General features: G+C 35.8%; 1 protein-coding gene across 11 annotated transcripts in view; it reads left to right on the top strand.

Moving 5' to 3' along the window:
- KIF21A (kinesin family member 21A) overlaps positions 1-18098 on the top strand; it is a 151757-nt gene that overhangs the window by 112638 nt on the left and 21021 nt on the right. For 4 of the 11 annotated variants that reach the window (XM_032855347.1, XM_032855353.1, XM_032855350.1 and 1 more), the window contains 13 exons: positions 122-190; positions 285-499; positions 650-803; positions 1330-1524; positions 1968-2069; positions 2861-3026; positions 3494-3514; positions 8470-8530; positions 8900-8954; positions 11636-11850; positions 14192-14299; positions 15688-15816; positions 17920-17958. In XM_032855347.1, coding sequence (XP_032711238.1) covers positions 122-190; positions 285-499; positions 650-803; positions 1330-1524; positions 1968-2069; positions 2861-3026; positions 3494-3514; positions 8470-8530; positions 8900-8954; positions 11636-11850; positions 14192-14299; positions 15688-15816; positions 17920-17958 — 1529 coding nt within the window. The remainder of the gene's footprint in view (positions 1-121; positions 191-284; positions 500-649; positions 804-1329; positions 1525-1967; positions 2070-2860; positions 3027-3493; positions 3515-8469; positions 8531-8899; positions 8955-11635; positions 11851-14191; positions 14300-15687; positions 15817-17919; positions 17959-18098) is intronic. The other 7 variants (XM_032855357.1, XM_032855354.1, XM_032855351.1 and 4 more) reach the window with 4 other exon arrangements.

Below are 18098 nucleotides of genomic sequence, written 5' to 3'. Positions count from 1 at the left end.
GTTATAAGCTCAGATTCTGCTAAGAACTATTATAATTCCCAAAGCGACTACGTTAATACAGGAGTAGGAAGCATTGTATCTTTCAGTTTACCATTTTAATGTATTTGTTATTATCTTATAGCATCAACTTAGACTTCTGGAAGCCCAAAAAAGAAACCAAGAAGTGGTTCTTCGTCGCAAAACTGAAGAGGCAAGTCAGTCATTTAGAGGAAATGCTCTGGCTTTGAGGTAAATGTTGTATGTCTGTAGACTAGAGGACGAGTCAGTCTCTCTTGCTCCTTCAGGTTACAGCTCTTCGCAGGCAAGTGAGGCCCATGTCCGACAGAGTGGCTGGGAAGGTCACTCGGAAGCTGAGCTCATCTGATACCCCTGTTCAGGACGCGGGTTCCAGTGCAGCTGCTGTGGAAGCAGATGTATCAAGGGCAGGAGCCCAGCAGAAAATGAGAATTCCTGTGGCAAGAGTCCAGGCCTTACCAACGCCCGCAACAAATGGAGCCAGGTCAGTACAATTCTCCTGTTTCTTCTGATACAATCTTTGTGGCATTATGACTAAATGTTGGACTTCGGTGAAAAACAGTTCATTATTTGGCAGGGTACAATCAAATCAGCATCTAAGTAATTACATGTGTTTGTTTTTGTATGATTATAGGAAAAAATATCAGAGGAAAGGATTGACTGGCCGAGTGTTTACTTCCAAGACAGCTCGCATGAAGTGGCAGCTTCTTGAGCGCAGGGTCACAGACATCATCATGCAGAAAATGACTATTTCCAACATGGAGGCGGATATGAATAGACTCCTCAAGGTGTGGGGAACAGAACGTAGATATGTTCTTCCTTAGCTGGCTCTTACTTTTAGTTTTCCAAATTTAATCTCTGGGTAAATGAATACTTACCAATTTTTTTTCTTCCTTTTTTTGGGGGGTGAGTTTTGATTGCATTATGTGTAACTAGGTGAACATCATTTCTTTTTTTTTGTTTTGCTTTTTTTAATTGTGGTAAGAACAGACAGCATGAGATCGACCTTCTTAACACATTTTTAAGTGTACAGCACATTGTTGTTAATTATAGGCACCTGTTGTACAACAGATCTCTAGAACTTACTCATCTTGTGTAGCTGAAACTTCAGACCCATCAAATGACACCTCTCCCCAGCCCCTGGCAACCACCATTTTATTTAGAGCATCTATGAGTTTGACTATTTTAGACACCACATATAAATGGAATCTTGCAATATTTGTCCTTCTGTGACTCATTTATTTCACTTAGCCTACTGTTCTTATGGTCCCAGATCAATATTATTTCTTGAAATCCAATCTGTCTTCTCAATAGCAACGGGAAGAACTCACAAAAAGACGAGAGAAACTTTCAAAAAGACGGGAAAAGATCATCAAGGAGAGTGGAGAGGGAGATAAAAATGTGGTTAACATCAATGAGGAGATGGAGTCATTATCTGCTAATATAGATTACATCAATGACAGTATCTCTGATTGTCAAGCCAACATCATGCAGATGGAAGAAGCAAAGGTTTGTAATTGTAAAAAAATGCTGAATCACTTAAAGAAGATATTTTCATATTTATCATTAAAAGCACTTTGAATTTTTATATCAAGGAATTTTTAAATTATTGGTTTAATATGATTGTTAGGTTTTGCGTGAATATCACTCCCTGCCTGCTCTCCAGATTTCTTTGTTGATTCTGTCATATTATTTATCGTTTGTAAAATCAAAAATGTTTAAAAATGTATATCATTTGTTGAGCCACCCTGGATTCTTAACTGCTCAGGTGTGTTTTTTCTTTTCAACGGGCGCACATGTTTCTTGGGGTAGAGATCATATTTTACGTTTTCCTCAAGAGTCTCCTTAACTAACCCGATACTACCAAATAAATAAATGAAATAATAGGCTTTTGCTTCTGTTAGAATACATTCAGCTCAAAGTAATGTTCATCATATGCTGGTTTGTTGTAGGAGGAAGGAGAAACATTGGATGTCAGTGCAGTCATTAATGCTTGCACACTTACAGAAGCCCGATATCTGCTGGATCACTTCTTGTCAATGGGTATTAATAAGGTATGCTCTAACTACCCCATTATTGAAAACCCAAGTTTTGATTAAATCATTTTGTTTATCTTTCTCCAGTGACACTTTCCTCTGTAATAAGTAAGATTTCTTTTAATTGAAAAACATTCTTTTATCTTTCTTTAGAGTTAAGAAAAGGCAGCGCTGTTTAGATCAATTTCATTAGCTTGTCATCCATTGTACTTGTGTAGTAGAAGAGATAAAAGCTTAAACAAGAAACAATTTACCTTTTGCTTTACCAAAGGAAAAATGAAAAGAAAAATCTCTTGGGTGGTGCAGACAAATTTGGTATCATAATTTTGGTTTAATATTGATTCTTTACAGTTCAAAAGAAGATCAGAAAGGAAAAAAATACAGTGACACTTCCCTCCTCTTTGAATGTAAATGCATTAACCTGTCAGCTATAAGAAACTTATGCCTAAATGTTGAAGGTGATAATGATTTCTAAGTCACTTTTTTTTTTTTTAACACTACTTTGGGGCTGTGCTAGACCCTTTATTTTATGTTCTGCTTAATCTTTACAGTGTGCTAGGAGGTAGGTATTATTCATATCATTTTGCAGATGAGGAAACACAATCAGGAAGATGAGGTAATTAGCTTAAGATCACTAGGCTAGTAAGTGGAAGAGCTTCCATGAATCAAGGTCTATCTGATGTCAAAGTCCATGTATCATATATACTTGCTATTTGATACAGATCTTTGTGTAGTAGATTCTGTTTTGTACGACCTAAGATAATTGTTGTTGTTGTTTTTGTTGTTATTATGTTTCTGTGTAATTACAGGGTCTTCAGGCTGCCCAGAAAGAGGCTCAAATTAAAGTACTTGAAGGTCGGCTTAAACAAACTGAAATAACCAGTGCTACACAAAACCAGCTCCTATTCCATATGTTGAAAGAGAAAGCAGAGTTAAATCCTGAGCTAGATGCTCTACTAGGCCATGCTTTACAAGGTACTTTGGACTAAATTTCAGTTAAATGAATTGCATGGTAGCTTTGCTCTTTGAGAATGCTATACTATACCTCTTTCCCCTTGTTGTTTGACTGAATAGATGCTATATTTACTTATGCTTTTGATAATTACTCCTTCTTTAATTTGCATGTATAAATTTGGGGGATGTAATTATTGTCATTCCAAGAAATGATTACCAACTTAAAAAGGCTTATTTAACCTTATTAAGCAATTAGTTTTTGTGGATCAACCAAGTTTCTGAATTGGTTATTTAAAATATTAACTAAGTTTCATCACTTTACTCTGCATATCTAACAACCTTGAAAAATAATAAGTGTTTTCTTATGGCATCTATTCTACATATCTTATAAATGGTGCATAATCTTATTTTATGTGGGAGTTCTTAACATTGGATCTGTTTTGATTGGAGTATTGCTTTTTGTTTCCTTTTTGCTGTTATTTACACAGATCTAGATAGCGTACCTTTAGGTAAGTATGTTTAGCTTTCTGTGTACCCTACAGCTGCATGAATTACTAATTGTTCATGTACACTAATTGTGGTACATCTTATGTTTAAAATTTTTATTGGCAGCCAGCTGGTTTTTGCATGCTCTTTTCTGAAATGTATCCATGAGCACAAACAACTAAGTCTTTTGTCTTTCCTATATATTCCTAATTTAAAAATATTAGATATTTAAAGAAGTAGGCTTTAGTTAATTTTCTTTTATTTTTTGACCTGCAGCTGTGGCTCTAGTTTCATAAGCCCTTCTTTCTCTTTCTTGTAGGGAAAAAATGGAGTACCCATTTCTTTAATTTTTTTTTTAAAGATTTTATTTATTTATTTGACAGAGAGAGAGAGATTACAAGTAGGCAGACAGGCAGGCAGAGAGAGAGGGGGAAGCAGGCTACCTGCTGAGCAGAGAGCCCGATGCGGGGCTCGATCCCAGGACCCTGGGATCATGACCTGAGCTGAAGGCAAAAGCTTAACCCACTGAGCCACCCAGGCGCCCCCCCATTTCTTTAATTTTTAAATATATCTGTTAACTTGCATCTGTTTTAACCTCATAATTAACTTTCCTTAGCATATATCTTTGGTATATACTTGATAGGGTCTCAACTATTCTTTTTTTTTTTTTATAAAGATTTTTTATTTTATTTTGTCAGAGAGAGAGAGAGAGTGCACAGGCAGAGGCAGAGGGAGAAGCAGGCTTCCCGCTAAGCAAGGATCCCGATGTGGGACTCGATCCCAGGACGCTGAGATCATGACCCGAGCCGAAGGCAGCCGCTCAACCAACTGAGCCACCCAGGCATCCCTTGGGTCTCAACTATTCTTAATTTTTATAAAATTCAACACATATATTTTAATATAAATTGAATAAAACTATTCAAAGCATTTTATATGAACAGATTAAAATAATATTTATAATATTTTCAGATTAGAATGGGCTTTAGAGATAAACAAGTACAGAAATTTTCAACCTCTTTCTCTTGCCACTACAACATTCACATCAACTACATCCAGTCCTCTTAGTGATTATACACATGAAGGACCAGGAGTATCAGGGCAATTTTATTACTTTTGATTTTTCTGAATGATTATTTTGGAACAGTTTTTATTTAATTAAAATTATTTCAAAATCTGATCTGAACTTTTCTTTTCCTGAGTACACAGCTGCCAAAAGTTTTTATACTTAAAGGAAAGGAATGTAACTGAAAGAGTAAATATACTTACCTGTCTGTGTCATTAGAATAAACATAATCTATTCATCTGAATTTGTTTTAAATAAGATGTTACACAGATAAAATACATGAGCTGTTTGATTTATTAGATGTTTATATCACATGTTAATCTCAACGTAGTATTTCCTTGAGATCAACTACATAATTTAGGTATAGAAAAGCTACTATTTTTAATCTGATCAAGCTATAACAAATATAGGTAGAAAAGATAGGATTGGTTATCTCCTAATCAAGACTGCCCAAATTCCTGGATCATAACTAGAATTTTTTGACATTCCACATGTTTTGAGGCACGTTTCTGCTCTTTCTGTTCTTCTTCCTAACTCTCCTGCTCCTTGTCTTTGTTCTTTGTCGCCCAGCCCATAACAATAGGTGAACTTTTATTTAAGTCCATTGTCTCTTTTAACTTGGAAGAAAATGCACATGTCCTTCTTAATGTCCTTTTGTGCAGAAGATATTAAACTGCTTATTTGATGGGCAGTGCTACTTTTTCATAACTTTCAAACAATTTTCATTTATCTACGGTTGAAAAAGGGTCAGAACCAGAGAGTGGAAACCCATTCAGCTGATGTAACGTATGTCTCTGTGACTGAAGTCTGTGCTCTAGATGGGGGCCATAATCTAGCCTAGAGGTGCTTTGGAGGAAAAGCATGGAAAGAGGAAAAAAAAAAATGGAAGTTTAAGTTCACAGAAGCTAGAGAACTGCACTTAACTGTAATTTTACCTCAAGCCTCAGGCTGAGCGCTGGGATCCAAGTAAGACACAAAGTCTTGCCCTCATTGACTTGATGCCTTGCTGAGGGTGACAGACCATGAAGAGTAGGATACATTCAGTGAGGGCAGTGACTGAGATCTATAATAGGGAGTTAATAGGAACACAGAGTGGGGCCACCCAATAGGAAGGGAGTAGTTGATAAAAGCTTTTTGGAAGAGGTGATATTTGAGCTGAAACACAAAAGAAGAAAAAAGTTAGCTAGGCAAAAGATAAGGTGGAAGAGGAAGAGAGAAGAGTCACTCCAGGCAATGACTAAACTAAAAGGCAGAGACTCAGCCACAGTATTGTACGCATGGGGCCTTCAGGCAGGTTCTTGCCCTGAGCAACAAGTACATGGCCTACAATGATGGACCATAAGGCTAGAAGGTGGGCCTTGCTAATGTGTGGGTACTTTGGTAGCCTTTGAAGAGCATCTTTATTATCCTCTTCTTTTTTCCTTAACTATGTTAGGGTCCCTAAGATCATCCCTACCTTTGGAGACTTGCTATGAGGACTCATGGGGCTCAGCGTATGGTTGTATTCATGGCAAAGATTCATGTAGGAAGGATACACAACTGAATCATAAGACAGAAAAAAAACCACAGATGTAGTCCAGAGGAATCCATGTCTGGTTTTCCTTATGCTCTCTCCCTCCTGGGGAGATAACACAGAATGTTCCTTTCCCTTTGGAATGAAAATGCAGCAGCATGTGTACAACTTTTTTGCCCAGGGAAGTCCATACACTCAGAACCTGAAGTTTTTCCTGGGGACTGGTCACATATGTACTGTCTATGTAGTAGGTACCAGGACTCAAGACTTCCAGAAGGAAGGCAGGAGTTTAGCATAGACCATACAAACATTCTAAGTACCTTCAGTAGTTAACTAGTGACTGGGACACTCTGAGAGTCAAGTTTCCAGATGCCAGGCGAAGTCCAGCTTAGCAAGCAGGCCTTTCTTTCTTTCTTTTTTTTTTTTTAAGATTTTATTTATTCATTTGACAGACGAAGATCGCAAGTAGGCAGAGAGGCAGGCAGAGAGAAAGAGGAGGAAGCAGGCTCCCCGCTGAGCAGAGAGCCCAATGTGGGGCTCGATCCCAGGACCCTGAGATCATGACCCAAGCCCAAGGCAGAGGCTTCAATCCACTGAGCCACCCAGGTGCCCACAAGCAGGCCTTTCTAAGGATAGTGGTTTGGGGCTGCTATGCTAACCATTTTCTATATACTATTTTTATTACTTTTCTTTTTTTTTTTTAAACTTAAAGACTTAAAAATACTTGGTTAACTTTCAGTGATATGAGACCGTGCAACTTTAACTGGTAAAGATGAGCTTTAAGGCATTCGGGAGTTGCAAGTCTCTCTGCCTTAAGCTTTAATTCTTTGGTGATGAGAAAAGAAGCTGATAGTGGCCTAGATGTGTGTTCTCAGAGTTAAGAGTACAACAGTGGGGTGATGGCATGACCGGTTGGCCAAAGACTGTAGTGCTCAGACCAAGTTCAGTCCTGAAGAGGAGTTTGACTTGGTGACTTTCTGGGTGGGGGCCTCTCTCCTTTTGCCAGGTTGGTTATGTCAAACCATAATTATCTCTAATTATGCATACATGTATCAGCAGGAGTTACGTTTTTACTAAGCACTCACATGATGTTTAACATACTAACTGGTTTCATACTAACTGGTTTCTACAAGAAAAATACTAGCCAATCTTAGCCCGCTTTTATACATGGGAAAATGAAGACTAGTTTGTCATTTCTTTATAACCTCATGTTCTATATTATCAATGAAGGCAGTCACCTTGGCACTCAGTTATCCTGTCCCTGGAGCAAGTCCTTGAGCCTCCCTCTAATGGTGGGCTTTCAGATACACACTGCCTTCAAGACCACAGTTTTCTTCATCCCAGAAAATAAATTCCCTTTGTGTGGGTCCTCGATGGGCTCCATTTTAGATAATACTATCACGTATCAACTATTACTGAATTTCTAACAAAGTATCTGGTAACCAGTGAAGAAGAAAGGGAGGATCCGAGAAAGGAATTAGTTGCCCGCAATCCACATGTATAGAATTAAAAGTGAAAAGAGGATGAATTGTACATATTTTTCATTAATATAAGTAATCTGTAATGTTGTTACTTCTGTGGATTGGTTTTATAATAAAATGTGTATGTTTTAAAAACCTGCATCTATGTAGGGGCTCACTGACATTTTACATAGTTTGCTTTCAGTGGCTGTTTGATTTGTTGACTTCCTCCTAATTTCCTTGTTTGCTTTTTCTCCTCTCCTACCAGTCTGTTACAGTTGTTCTGAAATAGTGGTGATTTACTTGTATTCAGTTACAAAACTCTTGCATGCAGACCTACTGTTTTTGTCTTTTACGTACATGTGAACGAGCTGCATGAGGATGTTTAACTTCTCGATACCTTCACATAGGCACACATGCTTACCCTCTACTTGAAAACAAAAATAAAAATAAAGGAAGATATTGAAGTCAGGGGCGTACTGATTAAAATACAGAAAGTATGTTTACACGTACATAATTTTTGAAATTGGCTTACTACATTAAAAGGAGCTCATGCAACATTTATTTTAATTTTATATTTTACTCAGTGGTTTTTCATGTTTGGAGGGCTTGGCATAAGTATATACTCTGAAAAATATACAGTTACACATACTCTGATAAATACATGATCTCATTTCCATCCTATGAATGTTGTTGTTCTTTGTTTTATGATTCGAACTTCTGATTTTTTCTTATTTTGAACACCTTTTCTCATTTTAGGACACATAATCAGAGGGGTTTCTTAGAAATATTTTTCTACATTTCTATTCGGATTCAGTAACTAAAACCGAACTGCCTATGTTGAGACATTGGGCTGATGTTTATTATGGCATGGGGATTTTTATCATTCAAATTATGACATGTGGATAATACTTAGCTTTTGGACATTTGTTTTTGTTTTAGAAAATGTAGAGGATAGTACTGATGAAGAGGCACCCTTAAACAGCCCAGGATCAGAAGGAAGGTAAGAGAGCCCTTAGAAACTTAAAGATTTTACTTGTTTCTATAATGTTTTAAATATTTTTCTTGTTGCTTCAAACAATTGCCATAAAACAACTAATTTGAACTTTATGGCTAAGTGAGTAGCATTAGAAACGGTATTATGGAAACCAATCTAAGCCATATTTAACCACCACAAATTTTAAAATAAAATTTACTGGGATATTTAAGGAAAGAAAATGAATTATTTTTTAATTAGTTCATTTTGATTTTAAATATTGTCTTTTCTTCCCCATAGACATGTAAGATGCTTTCTATGGTTATAATCAGAGAGGACATACAGTTTTCTCTAAGTTCCCCTTTAATCTGTGGTTAATTATTTATTTGGGTATAGCACACTATCTTCAGACCTTATGAAACTTTGTGGAGAAGTGAAACCTAAAAGCAAGGTAAGGGGAACTGAAAATAGCAGGTAAGCATCCTTTCCCACTGTTTTTTGTTATCACTATTAAACACATGAGTTTTAGGGGTGCCTGGGTGGCTCAGTTGGTTAAATGTCTGACTCTTGATTTTGGCTCAAGTCATGATCTCAAGATCAAGAGATTGAGCCCTGTGTCTGGCTCTGTGCTGGGCATGGAGCCTACATAACATTTCCTCTCTCCCTCTGCCCCTCCACCCCACTTCCCCACCCCCTATGCTTGCACGTTCTCTCTCAAAAATAAACACACACATAGGCTTCAGACCCTTAGTAGGTTAGCAAATTGGCATACTTTTCTCAGAGCTCCCCTGTATAAGAAATTTAGTTCTATAATTATCATATTCTCCTTTGGGAAAAAAAGTATATTGAAACATTCTGCTTTTTGGAACTTGTGCTTTAGCACATTATGGCACTTTTTCTACTAGAGAAGACATGACTGTGGAGAGCAATTCTTTTTTTCTTCCAGGTTTTACCTAAAAGTTTTATTACCTGTTAAGGAAGTAATGTGCTAATTTATTAAAGTCACCGAAATTTCCTAGTAATATAGGAGATGATAGATGCTGTAGTGGCATACAGCATGAATTTGCAAAATTTGTAAATTAGCAGGAAATTTTTGAAATTTTAACATTCTAGAATGTTAAAATTCTAGATTGAGAGTTGGTCGCATTTGATAGATGAATTAATTAACCATCTTAAGATGTTTAAAAACAAAGAATTCTTATAGTGCTTAGTTAATACTTGTTAAATGAGTGGAGAGAATCAGATCCTGAAAGAATAACACTGTGAAAATGCATTAGGACAGATTGAAGGACCGTAGTGAACAGTCAGGTAATGTAAATGAGTAATTTGGCTGGCTGTAAAATAATGAGTAGAGGTCATTGTGATTCCCTGAAGAGGACAGGCCACTTCTAAGCAAATAACCATCACTTAACTCTGGCTTATTTTTGTCATGAGGAATATAGGCCTGAGACTACTAGGTACTGTTTTTTCCAAAGAGGCCTTAAATATAGACTTTAATGTAGGATTTACTAGTCTTTAAAACACTGGTCAAGGGGCATCTGGGTGGGCCAGTAGGTTAAAGCCTCTGCCTTCGGCTCAGGTCATGATCCCAGGGTCCTGGGATTGAGCCCTGCATCGGGCTCTCTGCTCACCAGGGAGCCTGCTTCCTCCTCTCTCTCTGCCTGCCTCTCTGCCTACTTGTGATCTCTGTCTGTCAAATAAATAAATAAAAATCTTAAAAAAAATTTAAAACCAAATTGGTCAAGCCAATTAAAAAAAAAAAAAAAGTCTCCAGGCTCTATGTACGATCCTTGGCAACATGTGGTTTGTATTTTATTTTTCTAAGTGACTAAGCAGAAGTTACCCAAACTCAGAGAAAACATCCTAGTATGGTTTGGATTCCATCTAAAGTAGAGGAGAGAATCTCTTAAGGTCCTGAATGTCTTTCAGGCTCCCTGAAAGCCTAGTTATTCATGCCCTGCTGGGAGGCTGGAGAGGTAAGAAGTGGGGCCCTAAGGTCATCTGCTGAAGGAACCACTGTGGTTAGGGATTCCTAAAAACATATTCGTCTCTGCCTTGGGCTATTGGCAGTGAGGAGAACTGACCAGGTAAAAAACTGGTTGGAAGGCTTTCCTTTTTCCCAGAAATTTTCTGAGGTGCTACCTACTACTCCTTTTGAACCTCAGAGATACCTTAAATGATCTCGTATCATCTGTTTTTCATCACTGAAAAAGTAAAGTTGACTGTGTATGTTAAATAGGTATGTATCAGCACTGTGCTCAGTGAAGGGGATATAAAGTTGAATAAAACAGGGTGTTTGCTCTTTAGAGGCTTATAATCTGATAAACACCTTGCTTATCCTTTAATGCCTTAGTGATAATAACAACTGAGCAACAACAGGATAGTCAGTTAGTTTTCACGAACAAGGAAAGGAATGTGTAGAGTGAGTTTAGATTCTAGAAAAATAACCTTCCCCTGCCTCACCACAATGCAAGAGCTGGTGCAGGCTGGTATTGAATTACTTAGCAAGCAGGTTAAAAACACAGCTAAGGCATCAGGAGGACAAGGTTGCAAATCTGAGAAGCAGATTTAAAAAGCGATATCAAAAATGTAAAATTAAAAGTGATATTAAAAAAAGCATTTAAACGGAGGAATTTAGAATTTAGTTGAACTTCCCTGCAGTTAACTTTTGGTTTAATTTCTTTCTGCTTTCTCTTTTTAAAAAAAATTCTATGTTGGGAGACCTGGCCATGAGTGTCAGGGATAGCAGTCATATTGGTGGCAAGTTGCTTATTTTTGAATCTGGCTTTGCCACTTAATAGCTGTGTGACTTTGGGTCAATTATTTAGCTTCTCTGTGCCTTAGTTTCCTCATTGGGATAATGGTAGTACATGCTAATATAATAAGGTATTTGATCAATGCCTGGCATACAGTAAGTACAGTAGAAATGTTGGCTATTATTATGGCCTCTCAAGGTCTTATCTGGCTGTAGCTCTGGCTTGTTTTACTATCTTACAGCTGTGTTTGATACACTTGCTAGGAAATGACATGCTCAGTGTTTTTACCTATTTCAAACTAATATTAAATCTCTATTCCCTAATCATTTCTGCAAAAGTTTGCTCCTGATTGCTTTTCCTTCCATTCTCTGACTAGGCCCGAAGGAGAACCACCACTCAAATGGAATTGCTGTATGCAGATAGCAGTGAACTAGCTTCAGACACTAGTACAGGAGATGCCTCCTTGCCTGGCCCTCTTACACCTGTTGCAGAAGGGCAAGAGATTGGAATGAATACAGAGACAAGTGGTACTTCTGCTAGGGAAAAAGAGCTCCCTCCCCCATCTGGCTTCCCTTCTAAGATAGGCAGCATGTAAGTCTGGCCCAGCTACACTAACTTCCTTTCTTTTGGCTTTTCTTTTTTGTTTTCTTTCTTTTTTAATTTTTTATATGCATGTTGCTAATTTCTTATTTCTATTTTTAAGAATTATGTAAATAAGATCTCTGGTTTTCAAAAGAATTTCTGTTAGGTTTATCTCCCCTAATTTTTTTGACATTTGAAATCATTTAAGATGAAATATTCTCTGTTCAGTTGCATTGCTTGTTTCTAAGATTGAAGGTCATTCTTAAGGGTCATAATTTTCACAAGGGCTGAGTTATGAATTACAAAATTTATTTAGGAATATCGAATCAGGTATTTATGTCTATAAAACCATTATATAAAACAGAAGCTTTAAAGTCTCAGATTTGCTCTAAATTAATGTATGTTCTCGTTTTAAGTGTCTGGTCAGGATGGCAAGCAAACCTTTGCTAACCCTATAAAGAAAAAGAAATATCAATTACAAACTATCATTTTATGCTTTCCTAATTTTTTGCCTTGAAGCACATTGCATTGCATGTCTGGGATAAAGGTATACACAAGATGTTTTTATTGGTATTATTAAAGATTTGCAGGAGGGAATATTTTCTCTCCCATTTATGATAATATGAACAAAAGACATTCTCTTCAAAACAAAACTTATTAAGAATTTTCCCTGCTGTCTTGAGCACAAAGAGCTCTCTACCCGTAGTGTGTGTACACTATGTGTGTTTGTATTTTTTGATAATTATATTAAAATTAGATCAGTCATTCACTGGTAAAGATTTTTAATGACTTTTTTTCCCAGTAACCCTCACATATGATCTAGCAGATGATTTATGGAATGATTACATTACTGCGTTGAGGAATATTGACCAAAAAATGGCACATACTACAGGACTCAGCAAATAATAAAATATAACAAACTTTCCCCTTTGAGTATCTGTTTCCCATAACTCCCTTCTTTTTAAAAAACTTTTTAAAAACTTCTTTCATTTTATGAAGATATTTCTGTCGTCTTCCATTCAGTAAGCCCATCTGCTACCTTTCCATCCAATTTAATTTTAATGATGGCAACTTTCTTGCATGTGCTTAATGTAGCCTATGTAATTAACTAAATTAACTATGGGATTTGCTGATAGAGAATGCTAACCAGTATAGCTTATGGCTTCAGTGCTTTTTTGATAAGATGACTGTTGAAGAAATGCTTTTGGTGAAGGTAGTGATATATAAACAGAATAGATTTTAGGAACAGATTTAAGTTGAGACTTTTGGGACTTCAAGACTAAATCTGTGGCCTGGAAACCACATTCAGGTAATACCTTCTTTTTGCCCTCCCCGCTTTTTTTCATTTTTAAAGTGTATCCTTATTGACAGGTTGGAAAATACATGTTTTGGACTCTGTCATTTCACATGATCTGTTTTCAGGTTTTCATAAATTCAGATGCTTGTGTCATCCTGTAAAAATTTAAGAGTTGAACATGGTTGGTGTGGTAACTCTTAGTAAGTCATTACTGCATGACTTACTGCATGATGTAAAATAATTTACTCAGGTGGCCTCTATGATTTAGCTTGATGAAGGGTTTTTGAAATGTGATTTCTTTTGATTAGAAAAGTCAGGTACATGAAGTTTAAATATTTAGCTTTCACTTTCAAATGGGAATCATGTAAGCCCATTCTGGTTCTGGTAATATTGCTTTATAATTCCTTAGTATGTTTTCTTATTATATAACTAGCCTACAATAGCAAAAATTCATTTTTTAATCAAAATTCATTACCATCATACACAAAAATAAGAGTTTTAAATTGTTAATTACATAGCCACTATTCAGCATTTAAAGTTAAGAATGTTTTTATTATTAAAATTTATATAGTTACTAATATCTAAATATTAGGTAAAATTATTGTGTGTCTGTTTTTGACTGTGTCTTCATATTAATTCATTAAATCTTATTGTTTTTCATATTCTGATATTCTAATATTTTTGTTTTTGTAACACTATAAAGACAACTTTTTTTCAACTGAAATAATTCTAAGCAACGTAATTATCTATGTTTCAAGTAAACGATTGATTTGAGCTATTTGGCAGTCTAGGTTTGATATTTGTATTCAAAGATAATGGGTTTGCATATATTTAATAAGATTGCCAGTTTACAAATTAAAAGTATAGGTGTCAGGCTTCCATCAACTAATTACACATGTAATATATTCCTATCCTAGTTTTGTTTCTTGTTCCCAAGTAATAGTTTCTCAAGTTGCAGTTATTAATCTATTAAAATTTTTGGGTTGAATATCTGACAAAGTTGTATGTATATCTTTAAAATTTGATAATTAAAGAGTCTTTTTCCTCTTTTAGTTCCAGACAGTCATCTCTATCAGAGAAAAAAGTACCAGAGCCTTCCCCTATAACCAGAAGAAAAGCATATGAAAAAGCAGAAAAATCAAAGTCCAAGGAACAAAAACAGTAAGTTACGCATACTTTCTATCAACTAGATTGCATAAAATGTTTATTGTACTTAAATGCTAAAGGACTATAGTGAAGTTATTTTCCAAGTGTAGGCTGGTTCTATGGTTATAACTGATTTGACTAATAAGACAATCAAGTCAGCTGTGGGCTTCGCTAAATGCCTTTTGGTCACACACACACCTGTAAAAATATTTGAACGCTTGCCCCAAATCATGTATCCTTATTTATTTTTCAATTATTTGTTCATATCATTGTAAAAGTTCATACACAGTTGAGATGAAGGTTAGTGAATCTGTATTTCAGATCGTCTTGTAGAAAAATTTGAAATTGCTCTTGACTGATCAAACTGCCACTGATTTTACCTCTTTAAAGTAGCTGACAAAACTAGTGTTAGTCATAGGGTGTGTTAGTTGTACCATTCTCTTGCTGTTCTTTTATTTTTAAGTTGTTTTTTGCTGAAATCTTTAAAAAAAACTTCGTGTGTTTTGTGAGGGTTATTTACTTAACAGCACATAATATAATCTGATGATCTACTTAACTGGGCATTTGTCAATTGCAATATGGCAACCTGTGGAAAGTTGAATGGAGGGGTGTGAGCCCCTTGTCACCTCTCTATCCTTTGCCACACCCACTCCTCCCTCAGGTCACCTGAGGTGCTGCATGTGACGCGTCGAACCCTGACATGGTCTCGAGGGAGAGTATCAGTGCCAGTCTACATTTAAATATTAGTAAAGCAAATTTTCTTAACATAAAAATAAACATAAAAAGGAGTTTTCATATATTTTTTGTACCCACGTGGACAATCTTATACCATCCCTCCCCTGTGCCAACACAGTCTACCTGGTTTGGCTGACATGAATGTTATGGAAATTATCTTTCTAATCATCCTTGTTTCCTGAATTTAAAGATGTAATTTCCCTGTTTCTACTGGATTGAATGTTTTAAGGATAATTGGGAGGTGGGGTTTGGAGCAAATAAGTAGTATAAAAATAAAAGTATGTGAATCATTGAAAAAGCAAATTGCTCTTAAACACTCTGGCTCTCTTTCCCCATCTGTCAAGTGAGTAGCTTGGTTTTAACTCTAAAATAAATTTGGCTTGCTCTTTTTGTAACAACTTTAGATTTCAGCAGACTGAACTTTTTCTTTAGTGCCACCTTGTGGACAATGTAACACAATCCAGTGATAAAGGTTTTTTGTTTGTTTTTTTGTTTTTAGTTGTTCAGTGTTGTATTTTATCTTACAAAAAAGGAAGAGAAAGGATGGAAGGAATTCTCTAATGGAAAGCTTTTTTTTTTTTTTTTTTTTTAAGCGTGTTTCTTATAACATTCCTAACAAATAATAACCAATTAAAGCCACCTATTTTAATGTTCTTTTTTTCTTGTAGCTCAGATTCTGGAACTTCAGAGGCTAGTCTTTCACCTCCTTCTTCCCCACCAAGCCGGCCCCGTAATGAACTGAATGTTTTTAACCGTCTTACTGTTTCTCAGGGAAACACATCCGTTCAGCAGGATAAGTAAGTCTTTATGGAAAAGAGCCCCTCTGTTTATTACAGTATTCTGAACCTTTCAATACAGTCTGTAGAGAACATTTAGCCATCTCTGTGTGGGAGATGAAGTCTGACTTGTGAACTCTTGCCATATTTGATACGTTTCTCTAATGGGAAATGAAGCACACAGAAAAGATGAGAGAAAATTATTTTCCTGCTGAACATTATTCCCTGTTGTAGATTTGCATTGCTATACTTTCAGCACTTGTCTTGCCTTTTCTTTTCTAAGTAAATTAGAATTGAAATATCTTTGAGGCCACTTGAAATTTACATTTCTTGGGATTCTTCAGCTTCTCTGAACCCACAAAAGCCTCTAATCCAGATAGCCTGAGTTGGAAAGAGGTAAATCATTTTACATTCCATGCATATAACAGCTTACAAAGACCATTGTCATATGTTGTTACCATTTGCTTGTTTGACACAAATCCATCACAAAACTTTAGTAATAAAATAAAAGAATAAAAGACAGTTCCTTTATAGGTGGAGGGGGTTAGGACTGAAAGTGGGTTGTGGAGGAAGAGAAGTTAGAGGTGTGTGAGAAATACAATTTGCCTTAAATTTGAAGTGAAAAAACGTTCCCACGTTGAGCCAGAATCTCTCTTGCAAGAATTCGGTACTAACAATCCCGCCGTAAGATATTTATTAACTCTGACTTACCTGCTTTGATTTTGAATGGTAACATTGTGGATGTATGTATTTCATATTCAGTCTCCCACCCCTATTATTTGTTTTCTATACTATAATCTCCCTGTGTACATCAAGAGCTTCTGAGATTTCTAAGATGTTGTTTAAAATCTGTCTGGCATGTTTAGATCACGCTAGATGGCTCTGTAGATCTAGAGAAGCACACATTTTGAAAGAATTTTTTATCTGCTTAATTTGTAGATAAAGTTCTTGATTAGATTTTAATATAGTTTAATCAGTAGACGATATGTTCTTTAAAATAATCTAGATAGATGAATATCATGTGTTATTGGAAAAAAACTCTATCATTGTTAAGTCACAGTTCCCATTTAATTGAGAAAATAGTAGAAGAACATTAGGAATGTCTTTGGGAAGTCTATTTTCACTAGTGATAAGAATGACTAAATTTTGTCTGCCTTACATTCACAGGCATAACGTTTTCCATCAGTCTTTTGGTAATTTTAACAATCTAGTCATAGTTTTATACTTTCTAAAGACATATTTTATAAGCTACCAATTTGACTCCATCATCATCTCTATAAGCTAAAACTCAGAATAACAGACTACACGTTCAAAGACTCACCTACCTTTTGAATCATTTTCTTTCCAAACTCTTTTTTGAGAGTAGCATATTTCAGTAGAAGCATATCCCACATATTGTTTCTGGTTGTAGTCCTTGTCAGCATTCACTGTCCTCCTTGCCAAGCCTATTGTACAAACTGGATAGATTTTCACGATAATCAGACTTATTGCCAGTCTTGGAAGTTTCAGGGTAGGACTGACAGGAGTGGCTCACCTATTTTTAAAATCCTACTAAAGTCCTGTATTACTGAGGGATTCCCTTGTCAGGAGAACTCCCATGTTTTTGAGATAAGTTAAAATCAAAGGTTATTGCTTTTTGGGTAATTTGCTTTGCATATAAACATATAAAATGTATTTGTGCAACTTCCACATTAAAATCTAAATCCAAAGTAATTATCAAGATGGATAAAATTCATTAATAGCTATTTAAATGAGGAAAATTTTCTAGTACTAATCAAATTAAATAGGAAGAATCTTGAAGTGATGTTTTTACTTACTCGATATTGTTCCTCTCAGGGCCTAAATTTTAGAAGTGAATATTGATAGGTTTTCTGTAGATCACTAAGAACAAGTTTTTATCTCAAAGTTTTAGTAGATAACATAAGAATAATATATTTTACCAAATGTAGCTGTACATTGAATTTGCAGATATCCAGTGCAAATAGAAAAGTAGGGCATTCGCTATAAAGGAAATGTTTGCTATATTTCTTTTATTCACACTGTTGGTTTTCAGTTCAATCTCAGTGTCTTTACCTATTGACCTCTGTGTTCTTTCTCCTCATAATTCTAACTCTTTCACTGTAGGTCTGATGAAAGTGATTCCTCTCTGTCGGAGGTACACAGGTACTTTCTATCTTTCCTACATTCTGGCATTTCATTGATGTTCTAAGATGCCTTCCTAGAAACTATCAGCATATCTCACTTTTGTATGTGTAACTTGTTGTAAACCATATAAACACACTAATATTTTTAAACATATTAAT

Source organism: Lontra canadensis, unplaced genomic scaffold, assembly GCF_010015895.1.
Source record: "Lontra canadensis isolate GAN:19392208 unplaced genomic scaffold, GSC_riverotter_1.0 scaffold9, whole genome shotgun sequence".
Taxonomy (NCBI): domain Eukaryota; kingdom Metazoa; phylum Chordata; class Mammalia; order Carnivora; family Mustelidae; genus Lontra; species Lontra canadensis.
Note: the sequence above shows the minus strand (reverse complement) of the source record. Positions and strands in the feature narration are given on the sequence as shown.